General features: G+C 43.4%; 1 protein-coding gene and 1 long non-coding RNA gene across 2 annotated transcripts in view; both read right to left on the bottom strand.

Moving 5' to 3' along the window:
• Positions 1–5,592: 5,592 nt before the first annotated feature.
• Positions 5,593–11,722, bottom strand: LOC102410739 (protein FAM205A). The gene is made up of 4 exons (XM_006060499.4): positions 11,540–11,722; positions 10,914–10,959; positions 10,338–10,398; positions 5,593–9,352 (listed from the first exon to the last, which is right to left on the bottom strand). Exons 1-4 carry the CDS (start codon positions 11,678–11,680, stop codon positions 5,593–5,595), a joined length of 4,008 nt encoding a protein of 1,335 aa, XP_006060561.3. The 5' UTR covers positions 11,681–11,722.
• An 828-nt stretch (positions 11,723–12,550) lies between these two features.
• LOC123332906 overlaps positions 12,551–27,213 on the bottom strand; it is a 35,669-nt gene continuing 21,006 nt past the window's right edge. Inside the window, exon 3 of the long non-coding RNA XR_006550072.1 lies at positions 12,551–12,692. This is a non-coding gene — a long non-coding RNA (uncharacterized LOC123332906). The remainder of the gene's footprint in view (positions 12,693–27,213) is intronic.

A 27,213-nucleotide genomic window follows, 5' to 3' on the forward strand; every position in this document is an offset into this window, starting at 1 on the left:
CAGAGACATTACTTTGTCAACAAAGGTCTGTCTAGTCAAGGCTATGGGTTTTCCAGTAGTCATGTATGGATGTGAGAGTTGGACTATAAAGAAAGTTGAGCTGCTTTATTGAATATGCCAAAGTCGTTGACTGTGTGGATCACAATAAACTGTGGAAAATTCTTCAAGAGATGGGAATACCAGACCACCTCACCTGCCTCTTCAGAAATCTGTATGCAGGTCAGGAAGCAACAGTTAGAACTGGACATGGAACAACAGACTGGTTCCAAATAGGAAAAGGAGACCGTCAAGGCTGTATATTGTCACCCGGCTTACTTGACTTATATGCAGAGTACATCATGAGAAACGCTGGACTGGAAGAAACACAAGCTGGAATCAAGATTGCCAGGAGAAATATCAATAACCGCAGATATGCAGATGACACCACCCTTATGGCAGAAAGTGAAGAGGAACTAAAAAGCCTCTTGATGAATGTGAAAGTGGAGAGTGAAAAAGTTGGCTTAAAGCTCAACATTCAGAAAACGAAGATCATGGCATCCGGTCCCATCACTTCATGGGAAATAGATGGGGAAACAGTGTCAGACTTTATTTTTCTGGGCTCCAAAATCACTGCAGATGGTGACTGCAGCCATGAAATTAAAAGATGCTTACTCCTTGGAAGGAAAGTTATGTCCAACCTAGATAGCATATTCAAAAGCAGAGACATTACTTTGCCAACAAAGGTCCATCTAGTCAAGGCTATGGTTTTTCCTGTGGTCATGTATGGATGTGAGAGTTGGAGTGTGAAGAAGGCTGAGCGCCGAAGAATTGATGCTTTTAAACTGTGGTGTTGGAGAAGACTCTTGAGAGTCCCTTGGACTGCAAGGAGATCCAACCAGTCCAGTCTGAAGGAGATCAGCCCTGGGATTTCTTTGGAAGGAATGATGCTAAAGTTGAAACTCCAGTACTTTGGCAACCTCATGTGAAGAGTTGACTCATTGGAAAAGACTCTGATGCTGGGAGGGATTGGGGACAGGAGGAGAAGGGGATGACAGAGGATGAGATGGCTGGATGGCATCACTGACTCGATGGACGTGAGTCTGAGTGAACTCCAGGAGTTGATGATGGACAGGGAGGCCTGGCGTGCTGCGATTCATGGGGTCGCAAAGAGTCGGACACGACTGAGTGACTGAACTGAACTGAACTGAGCACTGAATAATTGATGCTTTTGAACTGTGGTGTTGGAGAAGACTCGTGAGAGTCCCTTGGACTGCAAGGAGATCCAATCAGTCCATTCTAAAGGAGATCAATCCTGGGTGTTTATTGGAAGGACTGATATTGAAGCTGAAACTCCAATACTTTGGCCACCTGATGCGAAGAACTGACTCATTTGAAAAGACTCTGATGCTGGGAAAGATTGAGGGTAGGAGGAGAAGGGGATGACAGAGGATGAGATGGTTGGATGGCATCACTGACTCGATGGACTGAGTTTGGGTAAACTCTGGGAGTTGGTGATGGACAGGGAGGCCTGGTGCGCTGAGGTTCATGGGGTTGCAAAGAGTCAGACACGACTGTGTGACTGAATTGAACTGAACTGATCATTAGAAACATATCTGGATCTTTGGATAAAAAATAGTATGCATCTGGATTTTAAAAACTGATTACAGGTTTTTCTATTAAATGGTAGCTTTGGTGATACCGAATTGTTATTTTTCTGTTGACTGTTATGATATAATGGTATTAAGTCAGTAATAGTTACATAATCACAATAGTAAAAGATGTTTATCAGTTTTCACAATCAGTAGCCAGATAAAAAGTAAAAGATAATTACAATTGCAAGCCATAATGGGAACATGATTAACTTAACAATATAAAATAATTACATATAATTTGGGGAGTCAAGCAGAGTGATGTCGTGAGTGGAAGTGCATACATGCACATGTTTTCATTTGCCCAGCCAGTCTATGTCTTTTGGTTGGTGCATTAATCCATTTATATTTAAGGTAATTATCGATATGTATGATACTATTACCATTTTAATTGTTTTGGGTTTATTTTCTGTAGGTCTTTTATATTTTCTGCCTAGAGAAGTTTTTCTAGCATTTGTTGTAGAACTGTTTTGGTGGTGCTGAATTATCTTAACTTTTGCTTGTCTGGAAAGCTTTTGATTTCTCCATCAAATCTGAATGAGAGTCTTGCTAGGTAGAGTATTTTTGGCTGTAGGTTCTTCCCGTTCATCAGTTTAAATATATCATACCATTCCCTTCTGGCTTGTAGAGTTTCTGTTGAGAAATCAGTTGATAACCTGATGGGAATTCCCTTATATGTTATTTGTAGTTTTCCCCTTGTTGCTTTCAATATTTTATCTTTTAATTTTTGTCAGTTTGATTACCATGTGTCTCGGTGTGTTCCTCCTTGGGTTTTTCTTGCCTGGGACTCTGTGATTCCTGGACCTGGTTGAGTATTTCCTTTTCCATGTTAGGGAAGTTTCCGGCTATGATTTCTTCAAATACTTTTACTTTCTCAGGTCCTTTCTCTCTCTCTTCTCCTTTTGGGACCCTTGTAATGTGAATGTTGATGTGTTTAATGTTGTCCCAGAGGCCTCTTAAGCTGTCTTAATTTTTTTCATTCTTTTTCCTATATTCTGTTCTGTGGCAGTGATTTCCACCATTCTGTCTTCCAGGTCATTTATCCATTCTTTTGCACCAGTTATTCTGTTGACTGAGCGACTTCACTTTCACTTTTCACTTTCATGCATTGGAGAAGGAAATGGCAACCCACTCCAGTGTTCTTGCCTGGAGAATCCCAGGGACGGGGGAGCCTGGTGGGCTGCCGTCTATGGGGTCGCACAGGGTCGGACACGACTGAAGCGACTTAGCAGCAGCAGCAGCAGTGTATTATTCATCTCTGTTTGTTTGTTCTTTAGTTCTTCTAGGTCTTTGGTAAACATTTCTTGCACCTTCTCCATTGTTTTCCCGAGGTCCTGAATCATCTTCACTATCATTATTCTAAATTCTTTTTCTGGAAGGTTGTCTATCTCCACTTCGTTTAGTTGTTGTTCTGGGGTTTTATCTTGTCCCTTCATCTGGGACATAACTTTCTGCTTTTTCATCCTGATTAACTTTCTGTAATGTGGTTTTTGTTCTAGCTTCTGTGAGATTGCTGCTTTTTTTTAAATTGAAGGATAATTGCTTTATATAATTTTGTGGCTTTCTGTCATACATTAAGAATCAGCCATAGGCACACCCATGTCCCCTCCTTTCCAGACCTCCCTCTCATCTCCCACTCCACTCTACCCTTCAGCCTGTTGCAGAGGCCCTGTTTGAGTTCCCTGAATCATACAGAAAATCCCCACTGGCTATCTGTTTTACACATGGTATTGTAAATTTCTGTAAATTCATCAGCACCATCTCTTCAGATTCCATATATGTCAATATATGATATTTATATTTCTCTTTTTGACTTACTTCACTCTATATAATGGGCCCTAGTTTTGTCCACCTCATTAGAACAGATTTAAATGCATACCTTTTATGGCTGAGTAGCCTCTGTGGGTTTGTGGTTCTTGCTTCTTCTGTCTGCCCTCTGATGGAGGAAGTTAAGAGGCTTGTGTAAGCTTCCTGCTGGGAGGGACATTTTGCTGTGGCTTCTTTGTCTTTGGACATGGGGTATCTTTTTTTTGGTGGATTCCAGTGTTCTCCTGTTGATGCTTGTTCAACAACTAGTTGTGATTTTGGTGTTCTCCCAGGAGGAGATGAGCACACGTCCTTCTACTCTGCCATCCCGAACCAGAAGATTAATCCTTTCAATTTCTTAATGTTGGGCTGTCCCAGAGCCTGGTCCTTAGATGTGTTCTTTGTTTGTGAATCATTGCCTTGGTGATCTTATTCAGTTTCATGGTTTTACATTTCAATTTCTCTTTATTTCCTTCTTTCTCCTCCTCCTCCCTATCCTTCCCCTTCCCTTCCTCTATTTCTGCATCACCACCATCATCACCATCTGATCTATCTTTCTATCTAATTATCAACAGCTAGGACCTTACCTTAGGTGCAGCAAGCTTCTGTGTTGAGAAAAAAATGTTGGAAGTATGATCTCAGGCAGAAGCTGAGAGATTAGTCATGTTACTATTGCAGTAATCATAGCATCAGAGAGAGAAATGGTCATGTTTTGAATTCATTTCATAAGATGTAGCCAAGAGGATGGTTTGGATGTGAATGATCAGGAAAAATGTCAAGGATGACATCAGTTTTTGTCCAGAACAACTGGAAAGATGGAATTGCTATTAACTGATGTGAGTACTGTGATTGGAGCATGTTTTGTATATGTAATTAGATGATGGTTGGGGCAGGGACTCAGGAGTTCACTGTTGTGTAGTTTAAGGTGAATATTGGCCATTCAGGTATTTATGTTGATTAGACAATTTGGGCAGGCGAGACTGTCCCATGAAATCATGAACTCCATTGTGTACTTCCTATGTCTTTGCTGTGATTGTGATAGTACCTTACATATAGTAAGTAAGCAAATATTTAAATTGAATATAAGACACTTCTCAAGGTTTTTTTTTTTTTTTTTTTTAATATTTTTCTTCCCATTTTTACTTTGGCTATGTGGTTCAGCTTGTGGGATCTTAGTTCCCTGACCAGGGATCAAACCCATGCCTCCTGCTGAGTCCTAACCACAGGACCACCAGGGAATTCCCTTCCAGTTTTAAGATATAATTGACACATGGCACTGTTAGTGTACAGCATAATCAAGGTTATTTTTATTGTGACCCTTGTGGGGTCCTCCTAAGAAGAGTACTTCAGTAATCCTGCGGCAGGATTCCCTGTTTCATTACATGTCATACTAATGTAATGATTTGTGTGCCTCCCCAGGTGTCATTCACTCCATGCAGCTGATAGGCAGTGGAAGTGGGATACAGGCAAGAGAGTTCCAGCAGCCTCCCAGGTGTGTTCTCCAGAAAGATCTAGCCAATAACCACCAGGGGGCAAAGAGGGGAGATTCTACCATTTGCTTCTGACATGAGTTATATTAGCTATATGCTGTTGATAATAACCCAAAGCACCTCCTCAAAGCTGGAACACTGGCACTTCCCTCCAGATTGTGGGCATATATAGAAATCATCAATGAATTTTGCTTGTGGGATTCCTGGCTACTCCTTCTTGACAGTACTATCCTCAGGCCCACAATGGTCCTCTGTGCCCAAGGATGCCATGATAGAAGTCAAGCCTGACCTTTACTTTCAGTGTACTTAGACAAGGGCCTTCCTTCTCTGCTTAAATCCCTTTCTCCACAGTCCAGTGAGGGGGGTGTTGTGTGGAATGCTGATCCAGCTTAAGTGTGAGTTACAGCTCCTTTTCTAGATAGGAAGAACATTTACTTCCCATGTGCCTTTCCTGAACACACCACAGTGGAGTAAAGAGCAGACACACAACTCTCTGCTTAGACATATAGAGTGTATTTGGGGTGGTATTCTGCCCACCTGTACATTAATGAAAATTACAGTAGTATCCTCTTCAAGGGATGCAGACATTGGGTAGACTATGAAGTCTTTTGATTGTGACAAGTCTTCTTGAGCAGACCAGTGCTTTTGTCTGAGGTGACAGCTGAGGGTCAGGGTGGGTTCCCTGGTTGGGTGGCACAAATCACTCGAGGACAGTGCCGAGGGCAGTGGTGGGGGGTGCTCAGAACAGAGGCTGAGTGGAGTTGATGCGAGTGGGAGCGGTGGCAGAACTTGCTGTCCAGGGACCGGGGTATGTCCGTGAAGGCCAGGCCCATCTGCTTCTCAGGGGGTGGAAATTGGGCCTTCAGGTCCCCTCTTGTCTTCTCTGTCTTAGTACTCTCCTTGGGACTTTTGGCTGGAGCCAGGCTCTTTGTTACATTTACTTTTCTTGTGTTAGCCATTTTCTCAGAGGTGGAGGACGTGGATTCCTTATGCCCTTTGCCTTTTGTTTTGAGGTTAATACAGTGCAAAAAAGATTTCATCTTATTTCTAAAGCCAGAATCTGGAAGACTGGGCCTCTGGTGAGTATAGCCTGGCATCACTGGCCCCTGCAACATCTGACCATGTAAAGTGTGGCACCACAATGGGTTACCTGGAGTGAGTTTGCCCAGGAAAGGCTGGCCCTGTGACACCTGGGGTACCACAGGCTGGGCATTCTCAGGAACTCTTGCTGGTTTGAGGATGACATTGAGCTTGGCTTGACTGGCTCGCAGGTCATTCTTCTCAGAGTCTTTTCCCTCAGGGACTCCAGGAGGTAGCTCTGGGAGTTTAAGCTGAGGGTGAGGCTGAGGACTGCGCTGGCAGGGAGCATCAAGGTGAAAATGACGTCTCTGCCAACAGGAGCTGTGGGGTGTCCTGTTCAGGAGCACCCCTTCTGGCCTCTGCGCTTCAGTTGAATGGTTTTTTTCTCTTGTGGAGGAGAGTGTGAAGCTTGCATCCCCTTCTCCGTGGTTCCCAACTGATTTGGGTTTGCCTGGCTTCTTTCTCTTTTCTGCCAGTGTGGGAACTTGGGCTGAGTCCTTGCTCTTATCAGGCTTCTGGGGTTCAGAGCTCCAGGGCTCCTCCAGGCTGGGGTTGTTCACACTGGCTTCCAGCTGAGCACAAAGTACCTGGGCTTTGGCCTCTGTCATGTCCCCACTGGATTGTGAGATCTGGGTGGCCCAGTGGACAGAATCACAGTGTGCTGCACTGGAATGATGTTGCTTCTGTTTCTGATGCACTGTCTTTAACTCCGTGGCTAGCTCTTCTGTGAGGTGGAGCCATTCTGGATCTGGGGAACGTGGTGTGTCTGGTGGGATGGGGAGATCCTGGAGTGGTGGTTTTCCTTGGTTGTCTATATTCCCAGGAGACTCCTGTGTGCAAATGTTCTTTGGCATTGCTACAGTTTGTTCTCTGGACGCCCTTGCCTTTAGGGGAATTCCCAGTTGTATCTCTAGGATCTTCTTTCTCAGATGGAAATTTAGTTTAGTCAAGATGGGTTCCTTGAGTGAGCAGGGCCTCGCAGGCCCTGTCTGGCTTTCTTGAGGCACCATCTTGATTATCTCTTCCATCTGCACTTCAGCCTGGAATTCACCTGCAGCATCTGCACAAGCCTCACTGCCATCTTGAAAGCCTGGCCCAGGACTCAGACCCTGCTCTTCAGGTGAGGGCACCTGAGTCAGAGGTTCTCTTGGGAATTGGACAGGTCCAGGCACCATCTCTGTCTTCATAGATGGGGAAGTGATTGCTGGAGCCATAGCCCTGGAGAGAGCCACATAATAAAGAGCAGGCAGCCCTGACAAGAAGGCCAGATATTTGTGCTGTAAAGTTGTCTTCAGTTTCTCAATGGCTCCCTGAGACAGGGCCCAGGGCAACTTAGGATGTTTAATGAGAGCATCTGATGAGGCTTGTTGATGCTGGTCAAGGGCCGTTGGCATCCAGGATGTAACTTCCTGTCGTTTGTCCAGGTCATCTGCTGCCTGTAGTTCCAGGGGCTTGCTTTCTTGGATGCAGGTGAAGGGAGCCACTTGCAGGCCCCCAGGAATACTGAACTCGCAAGAGCCACGTATGCAGACAGGAACCTTGCCCTGGTGAATCTCCTCGCATTTGGAGTCAACATGGTTCTGCAGTGTTGCCTTGGCCTGGTCAATCACGTGCGGCATAGGGACTGATGCTGGGTCCTTAATGGCTGGGAGTGGGTCGCCAACCCCAGTGCCCTCTGGATCTGTGGGTTGGGGGACATTCACATTGTCCAGGGCTGTGCTGCTCCTGGACAGAGTCTGCTGGCCAGCAGGGGGCAGGAGCAACTGGAGGGACCGCTGGATCTTCCAGGGCAGGCTCGAGCGATCATGAACCAACTGTCTCTGGAGGTGGAATTCCAGCAGCCTCCTGGCCTGCTCTGGGAAGAATAGTTTCTTTGTGATGGTGGAGACAGGCTGGCCTGGCCAGGAAGTTTTTACAGTCTCAGAAGATTGGGCTTGGTCACTGGGCTTACACTGCACGGGGCTCTCAGTGTGCTGATCTCTCTGAAAAACATCTGGAAAGTCCCACCGAAGCTGGAGCTGCCTCTGCAGCAGATGCCACTCCAAGGCTTCACATTCATCCAGAGTCAGCAAGGGGCTACTGATCTGAGCTTGTTGGTGCTCAGGTGGTGCTGTCCAATTTGGGGAAGATGGAGAAGAGGGTAGAACTGACTGGGGCAGAGTTTTAGGCATCAGAGGGAAGCAGGAGAGCTCCTTGAAGAGAAAAGGATACTTCAAGGAGTGCTTGGACATGCTCCCGTTCATGGAGAGGCCTTGATAACCCAAGAAGGTGTCAACCAGGGATTCGCTGTGCAGAGAAGGGAGGCCACAGAATAGCTGGCTGTATTTCAGCTGCACAGGGCCCTCTGAATCACTAGCCTGTTGCCCAGGCATTAGATAAAGGCCACTTAACTCTTTGAGAGCTACATAGGGTGAGGCTAGAGTCATATGGTTTGGGATTTGGTCGTAGTGTCTTTGTTCTGGGTCCATAATGGACCATTCAGAAACCCAGAAGGCCTGGGTGGGTTGGCCAGCTATACATGAGCCCCAGTTCTGGTATGAAATGGTCCCGAATTTCTCAACAGAGAACTGAGAAATATCATTCTGGATGAAAGAAACTGGTTGATTATGTACAGGGTGGCAAAATAGTGGCGGGTTTGGCATAAGCTGCCTCAGGGACTCTTCCACACGTCTGGGGAGCCCCCACCTCTGGAAATGCATCAGTCTTCTTACATGCACCTCAAGAAGCCTCAGGACTTCAGGACTAAGGAACGGCAGGTGGGCAGGGAGGACAGGGACCATATTTAAGGCCATAGGATGTGTTAGAGCTGTGATTTCTCGATTCAGGGTCAGGAGAGAGACCTGGGAATTCAAGGGCTGCTGGCCTTGGTTCCCATAGACAAGGTTGGGGTGGCTCTGGATTATCTCCTGCAGGTTCACTGAAACCCTTGGCTCCTCAAATCTCAAAGAAAGCATAGTCTCTGGGCCCCTGGGCACTTCTGGCATTTGAAATCCCTGCCTTAGCTTGAGTTGTTCAGCCCAGTAATCATGGATGCCAGCTGTACCAGTTGACTGGGCCACTGACTGTGCCAAGGATTTCTGTGACACTGTGAAGTTTGCAGATGGAAGTGAAAGGTCTTTGGAGTGTGGGGAATGATGCTCCATACTCTGCTGGAAAGAAACTTTAGGAGTGGACAAAACCTCTAGGCAAGAGGAGCCCTGTGCTGGCCCCCCTGAAGTCGGGGAGACCAGGGTACTCTCATCTGCCAGCACCTGCTGAATCTCCAGAGCCATGCTGTTGCAGGTTTGGCAGCAGGGATCTTCACATAGGAGCTGCCGCACACTCCCCTCTTGAGGAAGCCAGTCCTGGCTGGGGAGGGAAACATAGCAACCGTCTGTTACTGATGGAGTGACAGCTGCCTCTTTGGCCTCAGACTGGGCTGCCCTCCCCTAGTCCTATAAGCTCAGAGGCCTGCCTCTGCTGCCTGTTTACTCATCTGTTTTTTTCCCCTAGGGAAATGACATTTGGCAAGTTATGGTGGGCTGGGCTGAGGGCCTGGGGCTTGTTGGATGAGGTCTCAGACAACTGATGGGAGCACAGGGCCTTGAGAGAGTGGGTGGTCGGTGAGTCCTTTGTGACCTGTGTTGAGAAGCTGAGCTAGGAGAAGGCAGACAGGGGATGCAATGTTTAGCTGATGGCACAGCACCAGGAACATCACCATGTAGAACCTGGAGTCATTCTCTTTAGGAGCCGAGGCTGTGGCCTGGTATTCAGTATTTCCAAACTATGAAAAAGGAGATTCTTTTGGGAACTCTGCTCTGGGGATTAAAGAGTGTACACAACATCTCTTGAGAGTCCGTCCCCTTTCTCTAGAGAAGAAAGAAATAATATGACAAGCTCCTGTCTGAGGGCTGTCCCAGGAACTGACCTCCCTGAAGACAGAACCAGAGGAGGTAATGTCAGCAGGGTCCAGGGGTCTGCCCTTGAATGGGTGTAGCTGTAAAGAGAATATGAAAATGATGAATTAATTATGTACTTAATTATCTATTCTCCTGACTGTATAACTTGTCTTGTGGCTTGAGTGCAAAACCATGTAGAGTCTTTTATGAACTAGTGCATCTACTAGTGAACTCCTGAATTCCGGGGCCACTTGAGCCTAGCACAGAGAACTAGGACACTCTTCTGAAGTAGCTGAGCGCCCCTTGCCCTGGCAACCCTCCAAACCAGTGCTCCAGGCTCCAATGTGTCTGGCTCCCTCCCAGCCATTCTCCTCTCCAACCTTGTCACAGGTCAAACAGACAAATGATCACAGGCTAGGCTGGGAATTGGGAGACTGCAAAGAGCAAGAGATCACCTTCTCATGACAGAAAGCAGCTCCCACGGCTTCTCAGCTTCTTCCTGGGAAAGTCTCCTAGCTGAGAAACCAGGAGACAGTGTTATATGGAAAAGGAGAGGGTTCAGGGACATCCTATAGGAAGCCTTTGAATGAGAGGAGATTGCAAACTCCAACAGTGAGTGCTGTAAAGCACGTCTGTGTATGACTTAACCAGGTATGATGTGCTCTTCTGGGACTGCTCTCATTTGATCTTCACAGCTATGCTGTGAGTGAGGCAGGATCATCAGATACTGTTTCATAGGAACAAGACTGAGAGATGAAGAGACTTCCAGAGGGTCATAAAACTAGTAAGTGACACAGTTAAGGACTTCTCCCATGTTTCCTGTCTTTTCATTCTCAGGGGTAAGGTGGACTTTAGAACATTCCCAGACTCTGATTTCCCATCCCCCCTATTTTTTTCTGGGAGAATTTGTAAGCTTAGACAATGGAAGTCTTCAGTGGTTAGAGTACCTGGCTCCTGGCACCAGGGCCCATCAAGGGACAGGGTTCCTTGCCCACAGTGGAGGGGAGTCAGAGCAGAGACTGAGACTTTACCTCTTGACGCTGCATCTCTAGCCCCTTGTCTGACTTTTCGGTGACTCTTAAAGAAAAAGAATTAAAAGAGTGTGAAGCTGGGACATCATTTTTTTTCACATCCAAAATGAAACAAAGGAAATATACATTTCCCAGTCTCTTTCTGTATATCTGTCTGCATTTTATATACTCTTCCATATGTTTGTCCTGTACTCCAGCTTTTCACCTGAACATTTCATTTTTTAACTTATTTCGCACTTACTTCAGTGCTTTCCATATTCTATACCTCCTGTCCTCTTTCTCAGGACAAGTTTGTCAGGGGGCTTAGTGTGATACAGGAGGAAAAATGGAATGGATTAAATGGTTGGTGGCTCTCAGCCAATGATTTCTGCTTATTAAGTCCACCAATCAGAAAAATCCCCCATTTTTGGAGGTCAGAAGAAATCCAGTGAGGTAGATTCCATTTTATCTAGCACTCAACCCAAGTTAGATAGAAATTCTTAAAATTTTCAACTAGAATATACAGAAGGGGTGGGCTAGCAGGGCATTATTTCTAGGCTCTGAAAAAGAGAAGTACTATAAAGAGTAACTGAATGTGTCTTATCTAAGAGTTAACTAGTGTAGCCAAGGTCATAGCATTTCCCTACCAGGCAGCAGCTCCTTTTATGTTCTGTTAATCCACAGTAACTCTCTTTCACTTGCCAGATAGTTAGGATAATAATGAAGATGGAGCCATAGATATATAAGAGATACCCTAAATCCCACAGAACAGAAGTCGGGATCAGCATGGTCTAAAACCTCATTAGCATGAGGAGACCAAGCATTCCTATATGTAGGCACTCAGGGTCCTGGTGCCGAATGACTCTCCATGCTATGCCTGTGGTCTCCACCTCACAGATGACGGAACCAGCCATCAGACTACATCACAAAGCCCGCCTGTTTCACAAGGCAGGTGTGGTGTCAAAAGATATACCTGTCTAGAGAAGCTCACGTGGTGATTCAGTCTGTAAATGAGGGTATCTTGTTGTAAGGACAAGGTGTTGCTTGCAGGCAGTGTCTTTGCTTCGTTTGTTTTCACTTTCCACAGCCTCCACCAGCCTGACAGCTCTGCTTTTCCTTTGTGACAGCTGTCTTGTCAGCCATCCACTGAAAACTGAGTGTTTAGGAACATTAGGTACCTTTTGAGAAAGAGCAGCTGGGACAGAGGAACCTATGTAAACTCCACCTGTACTGAAAATGTATGTGAGAAGCATACATTAGCTTAGGGACGGCAGAGACTGGTTATGGCTTGGTAATGGAGATCTTTATTTATGGCTGCTCTGGGTCTTCCTTGCTGCTCTCGGGCTTTCTCTAGTTGTGGAGAGTGGGGGCTAATCTCCAGTTGTGGACAACAGGCTCTAGGTGTATGGGCTTCAGAAGTTGCAGCATGCTGGCTCAGTAGTTTTGGGTTGCTGGCTCTAGGGCTCACGGGCTTCAGTAGTTAAACAAAGTGGCTCATTTGGTAACTTTTAGGCATGACGGGTGTTTTCCAATCACTCCCAAGACCCATCATTCCTACACCTTGACTATTAGATTTAGACATTATATTACCTGCTTGGCTGTCTGTGGATATTGTGATCTGACTCCAATATCTCAAAATTTCTGAACTTCCTTGAGAGAGTCTTTCCCTGGTAACAGTGGTCTCACAGCCAAAAAATTCTTGGCCTCAATATCTCTGAAGTTACCACTTGGTCCTTCCTCCAGTGTCCAGTCCTCTATCCATCTGGCATGGTGAGTGATCAATCTGTGCTCAGTCCTAAGCTGGACAGTGTCAAGGATACAAAGATATTTTCAGTCATGTTGCTTTTAGAGCCAGCAACCTAAAACCACTTCACTGGTTTCTAAGATAAGACTAATCCACACAAAGTAAGAACCAGCAATGGAAAACAAATGGAATCATTTATTCATCTGTGAGGCCCAGGTCACAAACATCCCATTCCTAAGGGGAAAAAACACAGTGAGGATCAGGATGCATAGACAGAGAAGGGTCCTGGGTAGAGTGAAACTGGAGTTGAATGTTTACATGCAGGCTGTGGGTGAAAGGAGTGTGTTCTAGGTAGGAGAGAAACTTACCAACAGATGCAGAATACTGAGGGATGGGCCATGGAGTTTATTTGACAGTAAGAAATGCAGTCTACCTCTAGCAGAGGTGCATGTGGGTGGACTGGATTGGGCTTGAAGGGAAATACTGGAGGAGCAGGAATGAGTTCTCTTGATGGAAGCATTTATTTCAGTAACTTAAAATTTTTTTAAAGTAGGCACACAAAATTACAAAGGCAGAAGAAGGTATGTAGTATGTCTCTTTCTCATCTTTCTCTCCCCTTTTCCTTCCCTGTGTATCTTTCAGAATTGATTTAGAAATTGATTTGGGATAGGAAGTATAAATAGATATTTTTTCGCAAATGAAAGCATATTATAGACATGGTTTTTATCTTGTTTTATTTAATAATTTGAAAATATCTTATGTATATTTTGCAAGTATTTTTTAAATTGAAGTATAGTTGATTTACAATGTTGTGTTAGCTTCTGATGTACAGCAAAGTGATTCAATTTTACATATATGGATTTCAGATTATTTTCTATTATAGTTTATTATAAGATATTGAATATAATTCCTTGTGCTATACAGCAGGACCTTGTTGCTTACCTATTTTATATGTAGCAGCTTGTCTCTGCTAACCCCAAACTCCTGTGTCTGCAGCAGGGCCTTTGCCCTGGCCCCCAGGCAGCATGCTGACCGGCACCTGGCAGCAGGTGAAGGTTTACATGCTCAACGAGGACCATCAGTGGGACAACCGGGGCACCAGGCATACCATCCGGCTACGTGGAGTGGCTGAAGGGCATGTCCCTGCTAGTCAGGGCCTGACAAAACATGGTCCACCTGAGAAGGGAATAGCAAACCACTTCAGTATTCTTGCCTCAAGAACCCCATGAACACAACAAAAGGCAAAAAGATATGATGTAGGAAGATAAGCCCCCCAGGTCAGTAGGTGTTCAATATGCTACGGGGGAAGAGCAGAGAAATAACTCCAGAAAGAATGAAGAGGCTGGGCTAAAGCAGAAACGTCATTCAGTTGTGGATGTGTCTGGTGGTGAAGGTAAAGTCCAATGCTTTAAAGAACAATATTGCATAGGAACCCGGAATGTTAGGTTCATCAATCAAGGTAAGTTGGATGTGGTCAAACAGGAGATGGCAAGAGTGAACATTGACATTTTAGGAATGAACTAAAATGGTCGGGAATGAATGAATTTAATTCAGATGACCATTAAATCTACTACTGTGGGCAAGAATCCCTTAGAAGAAATGGAGTAGCTTTCATAGTCAATAGAAGTCCAAAATGCAGTACTTGGGTACAATCTCAAAAACAAGAGGATGATCTCTATTTGTTTCTAAGGCAAACCATTCAATATTACAGTAATCCAAATCTATGCCCCAATCACTAATGCCAAAGAAGCAGAAGTGGATCGGTTGTATGAAGACCTACAAGACCTTCTAGAACTAACACCAAACAAAGATGTCCTTTTCATCATAGGGGACTGGAATGCAAAAGTAGGAAGTCAAGAGATACCTGGAGTAACAGGCATGTTTGGCTGTGGAGTACAAAATGAAGCAGGGCAAAGGCTAACAGAGTTTTGCCAAGAGAACACACTGGTCATAGCAAACACCCTCTTCCAACAACACAACAGACGACTTTACACATGGACATCACGAGATGGTCAATACTGAAATCAGATTGATTATATTCTTTGCAGCCTAAGGTGGAGAAACTCTAAACATTCAGCAGAAACAAGACCTGGAGCTGACTGTGGCTCAGGTCCATATTGCAAAATTCAGGCTTAAGCTAAAGAAAGTAGGGAAAACCACTAGGCCATTCAGGTAGGACCTAAATCAAATCCCTTATTATTATACAGTGGAGGTGAGGAAAAGATTCAAGGGATTAGATGTGGTAGACAAGAGTGCCTGGAGAACAATGGATGGAAGTTTGTAACACTGTACAGCAGTGAGAGGGTTAACAGGTAGGAAGCCCAGAGATCCCTAAGAGGCAGGAGGAAATAAACTGCAAGTGGCAGACATTGTTTTCCTTTCTCTACACAAAATTAAAAGAGGCTTATTTTAATTCTGTGCTGACAATGCCTAGTTCTGCCTGAACTTAACTATTCTCAAACCTTGAGTTAACCTATGTGGTTTTTCTTATGGAAATGTTTTTCTTAAGCTATGTTAATGAAACTATGTATTTGCTTTGTAGTCTGCCTTTCTTCAAATCAATTCTGGCCTAAGACTAACCTTTTTTTCCTCTTCTCAAACATTGGGCTGATAATGGTTCAACAAACCAGTATTCATGTCAATTGTTTTGTGGCTGGGGATGACACACCTTGTGCCATTCTATCTCAAAAAGGCATATTGTGGGAGAGGGGCCTAGGCAAAATCCCTTAGCCTGGAGGTGTTTCTTATATCTGATTAGCAGCTTGCTAACAGACATATACAGTCAACAAAAACAAGACCAGGAGCTGACTGTGGCTTAGATCATGAACTCCTTATTGCCAAATTCAGACTTAAACTGAAGAAAGTAGGGAAAACCACTAGACCATTCAGGTATGACCTAAATCAAATCCCTTATGATTATACAGTGGAAGTGAGAAATAGATTTAAGGGCCTAGATCTGATAGATAGAGTGCCTGATGAACTATGGAATGAGGTTCGTGACATTGTACAGGAGACAGGGATCAAGACCATTCCCATGGAAAAGAAATGCAAAAAAGCAAAATGGCTGTCTAGGGAGGCCTTACAAATAGCTGTGAAAAGAAGAGAAGCGAAAAGCAAAGGAGAAAAGGAAAGATATAAGCATCTGAATGCAGAATTCCAAAGAATAGCGAGAAGAGATAAGAAAGCCTTCCTCAGGGATCAATGCAAAGAAATAGAGAAAAACAACAGAATGGGAAAGACTAGAGATCTCTTCTGGAAAAGGCAATGGCACCCTTCTCCAGTACTCTTGCCTGGAAAACCCCATGGATGGAGGAGCCTGGTAGGCTGCAGTCCATGGGGTCGCTAAGTCGGACACGACTGAGCAACTTCACTTTCACTTTTCACTTTCATGCATTGGAGAAGGAAATGGCAACCCACTCCAGTGTTCTTGCCTAGAGAATCCCAGGGACGGGGGAGCCTGGTGGGCTTCCGACTATGAGGTTGCACAGAGTCGGACATCGGACACGACTGAAGCAACTTAGCAGCAGCAGCAGCAGAGATCTCTTCAAGAAAATTAGAGATACCAAGGGAACATTTCATGCAAAGATGGGCTCGAAGAAGGACAGAAATGGTATGGACCTAACAGAAGCAGAAGATATTAAGAAGAGATGGCAAGAATACACAGAAAAACTGCACAAAAAAGATCTTCATGACCCAGATAATCACGATAGGGTGATCACTGACCTAGAGCCAGACATCCTGGAGTGTGAAGTCAAGTGGGCCTTAGAAAGCATCACTATGAGCAAAGCTAGTGGAGGTGATGGAATTCCAGTTGAGCTATTTCAAATCCTGAAAGATGATGCTGTGAAAGTGCTGCACTCAATATGCCAGCAAATTTGGAAAACTCAGCAGTGGCCACAGGACTGGTAAAGGTCAGTTTTCATTCCAATCCCAAAGAAAGGCAATGCCAAAGAATGCTCAAACTACCACACAATTGCACTCATCTCACACGCTAGTAAAGTAATGCTCAAAATTCTCCAAGCCAGGCTTCAGCAATACGTGAACCATGAACTTCCTGATGTTCAAGCTGGTTTTCGAAAAGGCAGAGGAACCAGAGATCAAATTGCCAACATCCGCTGGATCATGGAAAAAAACAGAGAGTTCCAGAAAAACATCTGTTTCTGCTTTATTGACTATGCCAAAGCCTTGGATTGTGTGGATCACAATAAACTGGAAAATTCTTCAAGAGATGGGAATACCAGACCACCTCACCTACCTCTTCAGAAATCTGTATGCAGGTCAGGAAGCAACAGTTAGAACTGAACATGGAACAACAGACTTGTTCCAAATAGGAAAAGGAGTCCGTCAAGGCTGTATATTGTCACCCTGCTTATTTAACTTATATGCAGAGTACATCATGAGAAACGCTAGGCTGGAAGAAGCACAAGCTGGAATCAAGATTGCTGGGAGAAATATCAATAACCTCAGATATGCAGATGACACCACCCTTATGGCAGAAAGTGAAGAGGAACTAAAGAGCCTCTTGATGAAAGTGAAAGTGGAGAGTGAAAAGTTGGCTTAAAGTGCAAGACTCAGAAGACGAAGATCATGGCATCTGGTCCCATCACTTCATGGGAAATAGATGGGGAAACAGTGGAAAACAGTGTCAGACTTTATTTTTCTGGGCTCCAAAATCACTGCAGATGGTGACTGCAGCCATGAAATTAAAAGATGCTTACTCCTTGGAAGAAAAGTTATGACCATAGATAGCATATTCAAAAGCAGAGACATTACTTTGCCAACAAAGGTCCGTCTAGTCAAGGCTATGGTTTTTCCAGTGGTCATGTATGGATGTGAGAGTTGGACTGTGAAGAAAACTGAGTGCCGAAGAATTGATGCTTTTGAACTGTGGTGTTGGAGAAGACTCTTGAGAGTCCCTTGGACTGCAAGGAGATCCAACCACTCCATTGTGAGGGAGATCAGCCCTGGGATTTCTTTGGAAGGAATGATGCTGAAGCTGAAACTGCAGTAACTTGGCCACCTCATGTGAAGAGCTGACTCATTGGAAAAGACTCTGATGCTGGGAGGGATTGGGGGCAAGAGGAGAAGGGGATGACAGAGGATGAGATGGCTGGATGGCATCACTGACTCGATGGACGTGAGTCTCAGTGAATTCCGGGAGTTGGTGATGGACAGGGAGGCCTGGTGTGCTGCAATTCATGGTGTCGCAAAGAGTCAGACACAACTGAGCGACTGAACTGAACTGAACAGACATAAAACATTGGAGAAGAGCATGATGCTGGGAAAGATTGAAGGCGGGAGGAGAAAGGGACAACAGAGGATGAGATAGTTGGATGGCATCACCAACTCAATAGACATGAGTTTGAGTAAACTCTGGGAGTTGGTGATGGACAGGGAGGCCTGACATGCTGCAGTCCATGGGGTCAGAAAGGGTTGGAAAGGGTCATGTCTGAGCGAGTGAACTCAACTCTCAAAAACTAGCAAGGGGGCATTCTTTCTGCCCCCCTTCTGATGTCTATTTCAGAAGCTTTCTCTATCTCTTTTATACTTTAATAGAACTCTGCTACACAAAAGCTCCGAGTGATCAAGTCTCGTCTCTGGCCTGGATTGAAATCCTCTCCTCCAGAGGTCATGAAACCGGCGTAGTTCACAGCTCACGACAGCAACCTTTCAGGAAGTGGTGACCAAAATCATTCCCAAGAAAAAGAAATGCAAGAAGGCAAAGTGGTTGTCTGAGGAGGCCTTAGAAATAGCTAAGAAAAGAAGAGAAGCAAAAGGCACAAAGGAGAAAGGGAAAGATATACCCAAGTGAATGCAGTTTCAGGGAATAGCAAAAAGAGATAAGGAAGCCTTCTTAAGTGAACAGTGCAATGAAACAGGAAAACAACAGATGGGAAAGACTAGGGATCTCTTCAAGAAAACTGGAGATACCAAGGGAACATTTCAAGCAAAGATGGGTTCAATAAAGGACAGAAATGGCAAGGACCTAAGAGAAGCAGAAGATACTAAGAAGAGGTGTCAAGAATACACAGAACTGTACAAAAAAGGTCTTAATGACCTGGATAACCACAATGGTGTGGTCACTCACCTAGAGCCAGACATCCTGGAGTGTGAAGTCAGGTGGGCATTAGGAAGCATTTCTATGAACAAAGCTAGTGGAGGCGATGGAATTCCAGCTGAGCTATTTAATATCCTAAACGATGATGCTGTTAAAGTGTCGCATGTGATATGCCAGCAAATTTGGAAAACTCAGCAGTGGCCAGAGGACTGGAAAAGGTCAGTTTTCATTCCAATCCCAAAGAAACGCAATGCCAAGGAATGTTCAAACTACCATACAATTGTACATGCTAGCAAGATTATGCTCAAAATCCTTCAAGAATGGCTTCACCAGTATGTGAACTGAGAAGTTCCAGTACAAGCTGGATTTAGAAAAGCCAGAGGAACCAGCAATCAAATTGCCAGCATTTTCTGGATCATAGAAAAAGGGAATTCTACAGTTCTAAAATCTGCTTCACTGACTATGCTAAAGCCTTTGACTGTGTGATCACAACAAACTGGAAAATTCTTAAAGAAATGGGAATACCAGACCACCTTACCTGTCTCCTGAGAAACCTACATGCAGGACAAGAAGCATGTTAGAACTGGACATGGACCAATGGACTGGTTCAAAATTGAGAAAGGAGTACATCAAGGCTGTACATTGTCACCTTGCTTATTTAACTTATATGTAGAGTATATCGTGTGAAATGCTGGATTGGAAGACTCACAAGTTGGCATCAAGATTGTTGGGAGAAATATCAACCTCAGATATGCAGGCCATACCACTTTAATGGCAGAAAGTGAAGAGGAACTAAAGAGTCTCTTGATGAAGGTGAAAGAGGAAAGTGAAAAGCTGTCTTAAAACTCAGCATTCAAAAAATGAAGATTGGCATCTGGTCCCATCACTTCATGGTAAACAGATGGGGAAAATGTGGAAACAGTGACAGATCATTTTTTCTTGGGCTCCAAAATCACTGTGGATGGTGACTGCAGTCATGAAATTGAAAGACACTTGCTACTTGGAAGAAAAGCTATGACAAACCTAGACAGTGTATTAAAAAGCAGAGACATCAGTTTGCTGACAAAGGTGTGTATAGATAGTCAAATCTATGTTTTTTTTCAGTAGTCATGTATGGATGCGAGAGTTGGACCATAAAGGCTGAGCACTGAAGGATTGATGATTGTGAACTGTGGTGTTGGAGAAGACTCTTGAGAGTCCCTTGGACAGCAAGGAGATCAAACCAGTTAATTCTAAAGGAAATCAATCCTAAATATTCATGGGATGGACTGATGCTGAAGCTGAAACTCTAATACTTTGGCCATCTGATGCGAAGTGTCGACTCACTGGAAAAGACCTTGATGCTGGGAAAGATTGAGGGCAAGAGGAGAAGAGGGTGACAGAGATGAGATGGTTGGATCGCATCACTGACTCAATGGCCATGAGTTTAAGCAAGCTCTGGGAGTTGGTGATGGACAGGGAAGTTTGGCATGCTGCAGTTCATGGGGTCACAGTTAGACACAACTTAGCATCTGAACATCAGCAATGATTTCCTTGCTGTGCAAAAGTTTCTAAGTTTGAATAGATCATTTGTTTTACATTTGTTTACTTTTGCTTTTATTTCTTTTGCCTAGGAAGACTGACCTAAGAAAACATGCTGCAATTTATGTCAGAGAATGTTTTGCCTATGTTCTCTTCTGGAAGTTTTATGGTGTCATGTCTTATACAACTAAGCGATTTTGAATTTATTTTTGCATAAGGTGTGAGGAAGTGCTGTAACTTCACTGATTTACACACAGCTATCTAGTTTTCCCAGTAACACCTGCTGAAGAGACTGTCTTTACTCTGTTGTATATTCTTGCCTCTTTTGACAAAGATTAATTGACCACAGGTGTGTGGGTTTATTTCTGGACTCTCTTATATTCCATTGACCCATATGTCTGTTTTTTTGCCCAATACCATGCTATTCTGATTACTGTAGCTTTTTAAGATTGTCTGAAGTCTAGCAGTGTTATGCCTTCAGCTTTGTTCTTTTTCCTTAGGATTGCTTTGGAATTCTGGGTCTTCTGTGGTTCCATAAAAGTTTTAGAATTAGTTGTTCTAGTTCTGTATAAAATGTAATGGGTAATTTGATAAGGATCACATTAAATCTGTAGATTGCTTTGGGTAGTATGGCCATTTAAACAATATTAATTCTCCCAATCCAAGAGCATGAGATAGCTTTCTATTTCTTTGAGTCACTTTCAGTTTCTTTTATCAATGTTTTATAGTTCTCAGCATATAAGTCTTTCACCTCCTTGGTCAAGTTTATTCTTTGGTCAAGTATTTTATTTTTTGACATTTTATTTTAATTAATTAATTTGGTGGCTTGTGGGATCCTTGACTAAGGATTGAACCCAGGCCATGGCAGTGAAAACCTGTAATCCTAACCATTAGACCACCAGAACTCCCTGATACAATTTTAAAAAGGCTATTTAAAAAAATTTCCCATACTGATATTTCATTGTTAGTGTAAAGAAATGGACTAATTTCCAAAATATACAAGCAGCTCATACAAATCAATACCAGAGAAACAAACAACCCAATCAAAAAGTGGGAAAAAGACCTAAACAGACATTTCTTCAAAGAAGACATACAGATGGCTAACAAACACATGAAAAGATGCTCAACATCGCTCATTATTCAGATCAGATCAGATTAGTCACTCAGTCGTGTCCGACTCTTTGCGACCCCAAGAATTGCAGCATGCCAGGCCACTCCATCACCAACTCCTGGAGTTCACTGAGACTCACGTCCATCGAGTCGGTGATGCCATCCAGCCATCTCATCCTCTGTCGTCCCCTTCTCCTCTTGCCCCCAATCCCTCCCAGCATCAGAGTCTTTTCCAATGAGTCAACTCTCCGCATGAGGTGAGAAATGCAAATCAAAACTACAATGAGATAACACCTCACATGGGTCAGAACGGCCACCATCAAAAAGTCTACAAACAATAAATACTGGAGAGGGTGTGGAGAAAAGGGAATGCTCTTACACTCTTTTGGAAGGAAAGTTATGACCAACCTAGATAGCATATTCAAAAGCAGAGACATTACTTTGCCAACAAAGGTCCGTCTAGTCAAGGCTATGGTTTTTCCAGTAGTCATGTATGGATGTGAGAGTTGGACTATGAAGAAAGCTGAGCACCGAAGAACTGATGCTTTTGAACTGTGGTGTTGGAGAAGACTCCTGAGAGTCCCTTGGACTGCAAGGAGATCCAACCAGTCCATCCTAAAGGAGATCAGTCCTGGGTATTCACTGGAGGGACTGATGTTGATGCTGAAACTCCAAAAGTTTGGCCACCTATGTGGGGAGCTGACTCATTTGAAAAGATCCTGATGCTGGGAAAGATTGAGGGCAGAAGGAGAAGGGGACGACAGAGGATGAGATGGTTTGATGGCATCACAGACATAATGGACATGGGTTTGGGTGGACTCTGGGAATTGGTGATGGACAGGGAGGCTTGGAGTGCTGTGGTTCATGCAGTCACAAAGCGTTGGAAACAACTGAATGACTGAACTGAACTTGCACTGTTGGTGGGAATGTAAATTGATACAGCCATTATGGGAGACGGTATGGAGATTCCTTAAAAAACTAGGAATAAAACCACCATATGACACAGCAATCCCATTCCTAGGCATATACCCTGAGGAGACCAAAATTGAAAAAGACATATTGTTCATTGCAGCACCAGTTACAACAGCTAGAACATAGAAGCAACCTAGATGTCCACTGACAGATGAATGGATGAAGAAGTTTTGGTACAAATACACAATGGAATATTACTCAGCCATAAAAAGGAACGAATTTGAGTCAGTTCTAATGAGGTGGATGAACCTAGAACCTATTATACAGAGTGAAGTTAGAAGAGAAAGATAAATATCACATTCTGACGCATATATATGGAATCTAGAAAAGTAATACGGAAGAATTTACTTACAGGGCAGCAATGGAGAAACAGACATAGAGAATAGACTTGTGGCTATGGGGAGAAGGGAGGAGAGGGTGAGAGGTAAGGAAAGAGTTAACATGGAAACTTACATTACTATATGTAAAATAGATAGCCGACGGGAATTTGCTGTATGGCTAAGGAAACTCAAACAGGGGCTCTGTATCAACCTAGAGGGGTGGGATGGAAAGGGAGATGGGAGGGAGTTCTAAAAGGGAGGGGATATATGTATACCTATGGCTGATTCATTCCCTGGTGGCTCAGATGGTAAGTATCTACCCGCAATGCAGAGACCTGGGCTCAATCCCTGGGTTGGTAAGATCCCCTGGAGAAGGAAATGGCAACCCACTCCAGTATTCTTGCCTGGAAAATCCCATGGACAGAGGATCCTGGTAGGCTACAGTACATGGGGTCGCAAGAGTCGGACACGACTGAGCAACTTCACTTTTCATGGCTGATTCATGTTGAGGTTTGATGGAAAAGAACAAAATTATGTAAAGCAATTATCCTTCAAAAACAAATAAATAAAAAAGAACCAGCTTTTGATTTTATTGATTTTTTTCTTGTTTTAAACATCTCTATTTCCTCTCTGATTGATAGGGTATGGTGAACGGTGTTGGATTCTTGATCTCTGAAGAAGATTTAGCTTTGGGACCACAGACCAGGCTTGATCACTCAAGAGCTTTTGTGTAGCAGAGTTTTATTAAAGTATGAAAAGGGACAGAGAAAGCTTCTGACATAGACATCAGAAGGGTACAGAGAGTGTCCCCTGGCTAGTCTTAGCAAAGGGAATTATATACTTTTTAAATTGGTTATTACAATAAGTCAAAAGAATGTCTCAAGGTTGAAAGATATTATTAGACCCACTCCCACAATTTACATTTTAAGATGACAGGATTAGAACTAACAATAGAAAGATTTTACCAGACCCACTCCTATAATATACATTCTAAAATAACAGGATTAGTCAGAAGGCTTTCAAGAAGGAGAAACTGTCCTCAAGCAGGATACATTGTTATATAATCCTCAGTACAGAGGTTAAACTGAGTTGTTTGTTGTATAGTCATCAGTTCCTGGCTTAAAGAAAAAAATGTTTTATGTGACTAGACTAAGGAATGTAGAGAGAGAGAGAAAAAAAAAAGTATGTCCTTTCCTCCTCCTTGAGAACCCCAGACCCCTCTCTCTTCCTTGGGGACCCTGGACTTCTTATCAACCTGCCTAGGAATTGACTTTCTCATGATCTTTATTATTTCAAATACTTCCTTCTGCTAACTTTAGAGGACTTCACTGGCAGTCCAGTGGTTAAGACTCTGCTTCCACTGCAAGGGGCATGGGTTCAATCCCTGGTCAGGGAATAAGATCTCACAAACTTCCCAGGTGGAACTAATGGCAAAGAACCCACCTCCAATGCAGGAGATGTTGAGATGCAAGTTTGACCTGTTGGTTGGGAAGATCCTCTGGAGGAAGGCATGGCAACCCACTCCAGTATTCTTGTCTGGAGAATCCCATGGACAGAGTAACCTGGTGGGCTGTAGTCCAGTGGGTCACAAAGAGTCGGACACGACTGAGGGACTTAGCAGCAGCAGCAGCTAATTTGAGATTTTGATTGTTCGTTTTCTAATTCTTTTAGGTGGTAGGTTAGGTTTTTTGGAAAATTTCTTGTTTTTTGAGGAAGGTCTATATTTCTCTGAATTGCTCTATATTCCCTCTTTTGGACTGCTTTTGCTGTAGATATTGTATGGTTGTATTTTCATTGTCATTTGTCTCAAAGTATTTTTTAATTTCCTCTTTGATTTCCTCATTGACCCATTGGGTTTTTAGTTGGATATTGTTTAGGCTCCGTGTAATCATTTTTTTCTCATTTCTTTTTCTGTGGTTGATTTCTAGTTTCATGCTGTTGATTTACAATAAATCAAAAGAATGTCTCAAGGTTGAAAGAGCTTATTAGACCCACTCCTACAATTTATATTTTAAGATGACAGGATTAGAACTAACAAGAGAAAGATTTTACCAGACCCACTCCCATAATATACATTCTAAAATAACAGGATTAGTCAGAAGGCTTTCAAGAAGGAGAAACTGTCCTCAAGCAGGATACATTGCTATATAATCCTTAGTACAGAGGTTAAACTGAGTTGTCTGTTGAGGTCAGAAAAGATGCTTGAAATGATTAAATTTAGTCTTAAATTTCTTGAGGCTTGTTGCCAATCCTAGAGAACATTCCATGTGCAACTGAAAAGAACATGTATTCTGGAGGTTTTTAAAAATTCAATATCCTAAAAATATCAATTAAGTCTAACTGTTCTATTGTGTCATTTAGAATATGTTACCTTACTGATTTTCTGTCTGAAAGATTTGTCCACCGATGTTGGTGGGGTGTTAAAAGTCTCCTACTATTATTGTATTGTATTCCTGTCAATTCCTCCCTTATGTCTGTGTTTCTTTTATGTATTTAGGTGCTCCTATATTGAATGCATATATGTTAGCAAGTGTAATATCCTTTTCTTGTACTGATTTTTTTTATCATTATATAGTATTTTTCTTTATGGCCTTTGTTTTAAAGTCTGTTTTGTCTGATATGAGTATTGCTGTCCCCACTTTACTGTTATTTCCATTTACATGAAGTATCTTTTTCCACCTCCTTACCTTCAGTCTGTGTGTGTTCTTCACCCTACAGTGGATCTCTTGAAGGCAGCATATTGTAAGCTTTTGTTATCCAACTTGCCATTCTATGTCTTTTGATTGGAGCAGTTAGTCCATTGACATATAAGGTGATTATTGACAGACATGCATTTATTGTCATTTTAAACCTTGTTTTCCAGTTGATTTTGCATTTCTTCTTTGTTCTTTTTTTGCTTTTAGGGTTTGATGGAAGGAACATTTCAAGCAAAGATGGGCTCGATAAAGGACAGAAATGGTATGGACCTAACAGAAGCAGAAGATATTAAGAAGAGATGGCAAGAATACACAGAACTGTACAAAAAAGATTTTCATGACCCAGATAATCACGATGGTGTGATCACTGATTTAGAGCCAGACATCCTGGAATGTGAAGTCAAGTGGGCCTTAGAAAGCATCACTACGAACAAAGCTAGTGGAGGTGATGGAATTCCAGTTGAGCTATTCCAAATCCTGAAAGATGATGCTGTGAAAGTGCTGCACTCAATATGCCAGCAAATTTGGAAGACTCAGCAGTGGCCACAGGGCTGCAAAAAGGTCAGTTTTTATTCCAATCCCAAAGAAAGGCAATGCCAAAGAATGCTCAAACTACCGCACAATTGCACTCATCTCACACGCTAGTAAAGTAATGCTTAAAGTTCTCCAAGCCAGGCTTCAGCAATATGTGAACTGTGAATTTCCAGATGTTCAAGCTGGTTTTAGAAAAGGCAGAGGAACCAGAGACCAAATTGCCAACATCCGCTGGATCATGGAAAAAGCAAGAGAGCTCCAGAAAAGCATCTATTTCTGCTTTATTGACTATGCCAAAGCCTTTGACTGTGTGGATCACAATCAACTGTGGAAAATTCTTCAAGAGATGGGAATACCAGACCACCTGATCTGCCTCTTGAGAAATTTATATGCAGGTCAGGAAGCAACAGTTAGAACTGGACATGGAACAACAGACTGGTTCCAAATAGGAAAAGGAGTACATCAAGGCTGTATATTGTCACCCTGCTTATTTAACTTATATGCAGAGTACATCATGAGAAACGCTGGACTGGAAGAAGCACAAGCTGGAATCAAGATTGCTGGGAGAAATATCAATAACCTCACATATGCAGATGACACCACCCTTATGGCAGAAAGTGAAGAGGAGCTAAAAAGCCTCTTAATGAAAGTGAAAGTGGAGAGTGAAAAAGTTGGCTTAAAGCTCAACATTCAGAAAACGAAGATCATGGCATCCGGTCCCATCACTTCATGGGAAATAGATGGGGAAACAGTGGAAACAGTGTCAGACTTTATTTTTCTGGGCTCCAAAATCACTGCAGATGGTGACTGCAGCCATGAAATTAAAAGACGCTTACTCCTTGGAAGGAAAGTTATGACCCACCTAGATAGCATATTCAAAAGCAGAGACATTACTTTGCCAACAAAGGTTTGTCTAGTCAAGGCCATGGTTTTTCCTGTGGTCATGTATGGATGTGAGAGTTGGACTGTGAAGAAAGCTGAGTGCCAAAGAATTGATGCTTTTGAACTGTGGTATTGGAGAAGACTCTTGAGAGTCCCTTGGACTGCAAGGAGATCCAACCAGTCCAGTCTGAAGGAGATCAGCCCTGGGATTTCTTTGGAAGGAATGATGCTAAAGCTGAAACTCCAGTACTTTGGCCACCTCATGTGAAGAGTTGACTCATTGGAAAAGACTCTGATGCTGGGAGGGATTGGGGGCAAGAGGAGAAGGGGATGACAGAGGATGAGATGGCTGGATGGCATCACTGACTCGATGGACGTGAGTCTCAGTGAACTCCAGGAGTTGGTGATGGACAGGGAGGCCTGGCGTGCTGCAGTTCATGGGGTCGCAAAGAGTTGGACACGACTGAGCGACTGATCTGATCTG

This window comes from Bubalus bubalis, chromosome 3, assembly GCF_019923935.1.
Source record: "Bubalus bubalis isolate 160015118507 breed Murrah chromosome 3, NDDB_SH_1, whole genome shotgun sequence".
Lineage (NCBI taxonomy): Eukaryota > Metazoa > Chordata > Mammalia > Artiodactyla > Bovidae > Bubalus > Bubalus bubalis.

Bases quoted from the DNA above. Each gene is read 5' to 3' on its own strand.
- LOC102410739 (XM_006060499.4), bottom strand. From the start codon at position 11,680: ATGCTGATCCCGACTTCTGTTCTGTGGGATTTAGGGTATCTCTTATAT. The intron at 10,960-11,539 runs GTAGGGAAATGC...TTTTTCTTTAAG, and splicing joins ATAAAAGGAGCTGCTGCCTG to AGTCACCGAAAAGTCAGACA. The intron at 9,353-10,337 runs GTGATCTCTTGC...TTCCCTCCCCAG, and splicing joins CTGCTTTCTGTCATGAGAAG to CCAGGACTGGCTTCCTCAAG.